General features: G+C 44.2%; 1 protein-coding gene across 1 annotated transcript in view; it reads left to right on the top strand.

Annotated features, from left to right (window-relative positions):
* rrbp1b (ribosome binding protein 1b) overlaps window positions 1-1,537 on the top strand; it is a 10,202-nt gene extending 8,665 nt beyond the window's left edge. The window contains exons 20-23 of the mRNA XM_087169658.1: window positions 69-161; window positions 687-770; window positions 851-901; window positions 1,218-1,537. Of these exons, the coding sequence (XP_087025784.1) occupies window positions 69-161; window positions 687-770; window positions 851-901; window positions 1,218-1,244 (255 nt within the window). The 3' untranslated portion in view covers window positions 1,245-1,537. The remainder of the gene's footprint in view (window positions 1-68; window positions 162-686; window positions 771-850; window positions 902-1,217) is intronic.
* Window positions 1,538-2,500: the final 963 nt, after the last annotated feature.

Below are 2,500 nucleotides of genomic sequence, written 5' to 3'. Positions count from 1 at the left end.
AGTCTGAATGTTTAGGAATGTTCATGTTAATTTTGATTTAATTTTAATTTTGGTGTTTGCTGTGTCAGCTGAAGGAGCAGCTGATGTTGTTGGAGGCACAGCTGGAGAAACAGCTGGAGGAGGCCAGCTTCAGTCAGAGCTGCAGTGAGGAGCTCGCTCAGGTCTGAACACACCGTCACATTCATCACGTCTGAATCCAAGAGATTAATCATTAAGTTCTGCCCCCCGACCCCTGACCCCCGACCCCCCCCCACTGAAAACAATGAATCCAGATAACTAGAAACTGGCAGATTAGACTTTTCCATTTTTATCGTTTCTGCACAGAATCAAACATCTGGACTGAAATAATCACAGTGTGTGTGTGTGTCTCTGTGTGTGTGTGTGTCTGTGTGTGTGTGTCTGTGTGTGTGTGTGTGTGTGTGTGTGTGTGTGTCTGTGTGTATGTATGTGTGTGTGTGTGTGTGTGTGTGTCTGTGTCTGTGTGTATGTATGTGTGTGTGTGTGTGTGTGTGTGTCTGTGTGTGTGTGTGTATGTGTGTGTGTCTGTGTCTGTGTGTCTGTGTATGTGTGTATGTGTGTGTATGTGTGTATGTGTGTGTGTGTGTGTGTGTGTGTCTGTGTGTATGTGTGTTGTGTGTGTGTGTGTATGTGTGTGTATGTGTGTGTGTGTGTGTGTGTGTGTGTAGGTGCAGGCTCAGTTGCAGCACGTGTCCGTCAGGTTGCAGTCGGAGCAGCAGCAGCGGCAGCAGCTGGACAGACAGCTGCAGCAGGTCAGAGTCACATGATCACAGACGGCGGTGACGAGTGGCAGCGACTCAGACTCTCATTGTTGTTGTTGTTGTTGTTTCAGGCTCAACAGGAAGTGATGCGGCTGCAGCAGCAGGTGGAGGCTCCGCTCCAGGTAAAACCACCAAAAATCTGTTTTTTAAGATTTTAATTATTCAAACACTGACATCACAGGAAGAGGAAGCCTGGCCCTGTCAAAGTAAAAGTCATCAGATGCTGCTCCTGTGAAAATAAAATAAAGTTCATTTGTGTAGCTCAGATAAGAATCAGCTGTTTTAACAAAAACAACGAGAATAATCAGTTCAAGTAAAATAATAAACGTGTTGAACCTGTTTATTCGTCTGAGACATAAAGAACGATCCGTTCATAAACAGCAACAATTCTTCACTTTCACTTTGGGTTTAAAGTGATTGTTGTTGTCGTCTGTGCAGGAGGTGAAGGAGGAGACGCCGGTGTGACGTCGCTCCGCTCCGACTGATGAGCTCTGACAGCTGCTGTTGCCACGGTAACCACAGGTGTCACCAAACCAACCGAGACTGAAAACCGAAGAGTGATGAACTTTGAACTTTGTGACTTCGACCTGCAACAGAGAGTTTGACTGAACACAAGGTGTAATAACATAAGTGTTATTATCGTATTATAATCATTAAGCCTCCGGAGTGGGAACACACATTTCTAATCAATACAAAGATTTTACATCAAGTTTCAGTGAAAGAGGCCGAAACAATAATAAATTCACTTTACATGTAAATGAACCGAGTCATATTTCTGCTGTATTTGTCTTTTCATGTTGAACTGCTCAATAATAATATTTTCAGTGATTATTGATCATTATTTGAAGGTTTTTCCTCACGTTTGTTTTCTTCTGGCCCAGTACAGGCCCGGTTCCACGGCCCGAGTCTGGCCGCTTCAACATCTGGCCCGGCTGTCAGTCAACACCAGAGAATAACAGCCAGAATCTGCCCAGATGTGGAAGAACACGGGCCAGACTCGGGCCGAGGACCCAGACAGATGTTGGGCCAGATGTTTCATGTTGATCCAGACACAGAAGGAGAAACTGAACAGATGAAAGCCAATTTTATTGATCAAGTAACATAAATAGGACAAATGTTTCACTGTACATACAACCTGGAAAGCAAAGTAAAAATAAATAGTGTCACAGCAATAAATTAAAAGCCTGAATGGAGTCGACTGTTAGTTGGAGTCAGTGACATGAGATGCTGAGTCACGTTCGTCTCCGAGGACGACAGTGCAGTTCGATGGCTATTTACACAAATTTTACTTTATACACGTTTTCAGTCCGAGTCGTTTCACACTCTTCAGTTCACATTCTTCTTTTCACGATAACTTCAGCAACAATTTAAAAAACTACGAAAAGCAAAAAGCAGCGGCTGATTATTAAAAACCTTTAGTTACATGTTACAACAGCGTCGTCACAGCTATCAACGTTTCTTTAATACGTGTTCAGTATCAAATACTTCAGTCAGCAGGTTACAAAAATATCACACACTCTTCTTTTTCCACCAGCGTCCTCAGTTCCCACAGCCTGGAGACGTCAGTGAACGCAGCAGCTCTCAACCCTAAGTTCAGCTCCTCAGAACCCGACCCTGTCACATGACGTTCTGACCCTGTCACATGACGTTCTGACCCTGTCACATGACGTTCTGACCCTGTCACATGACGTTCTGACCCTGTCACATGACGTTCTGACCCT

Source organism: Seriola lalandi, unplaced genomic scaffold, assembly GCF_002814215.2.
Source record: "Seriola lalandi dorsalis isolate HSWRI2012SDOR001 ecotype SW California unplaced genomic scaffold, Sedor1 jcf7180002054905, whole genome shotgun sequence".
NCBI classification, from domain to species: Eukaryota; Metazoa; Chordata; class Actinopteri; order Carangiformes; family Carangidae; genus Seriola; species Seriola lalandi.
Note: the sequence above shows the minus strand (reverse complement) of the source record. Positions and strands in the feature narration are given on the sequence as shown.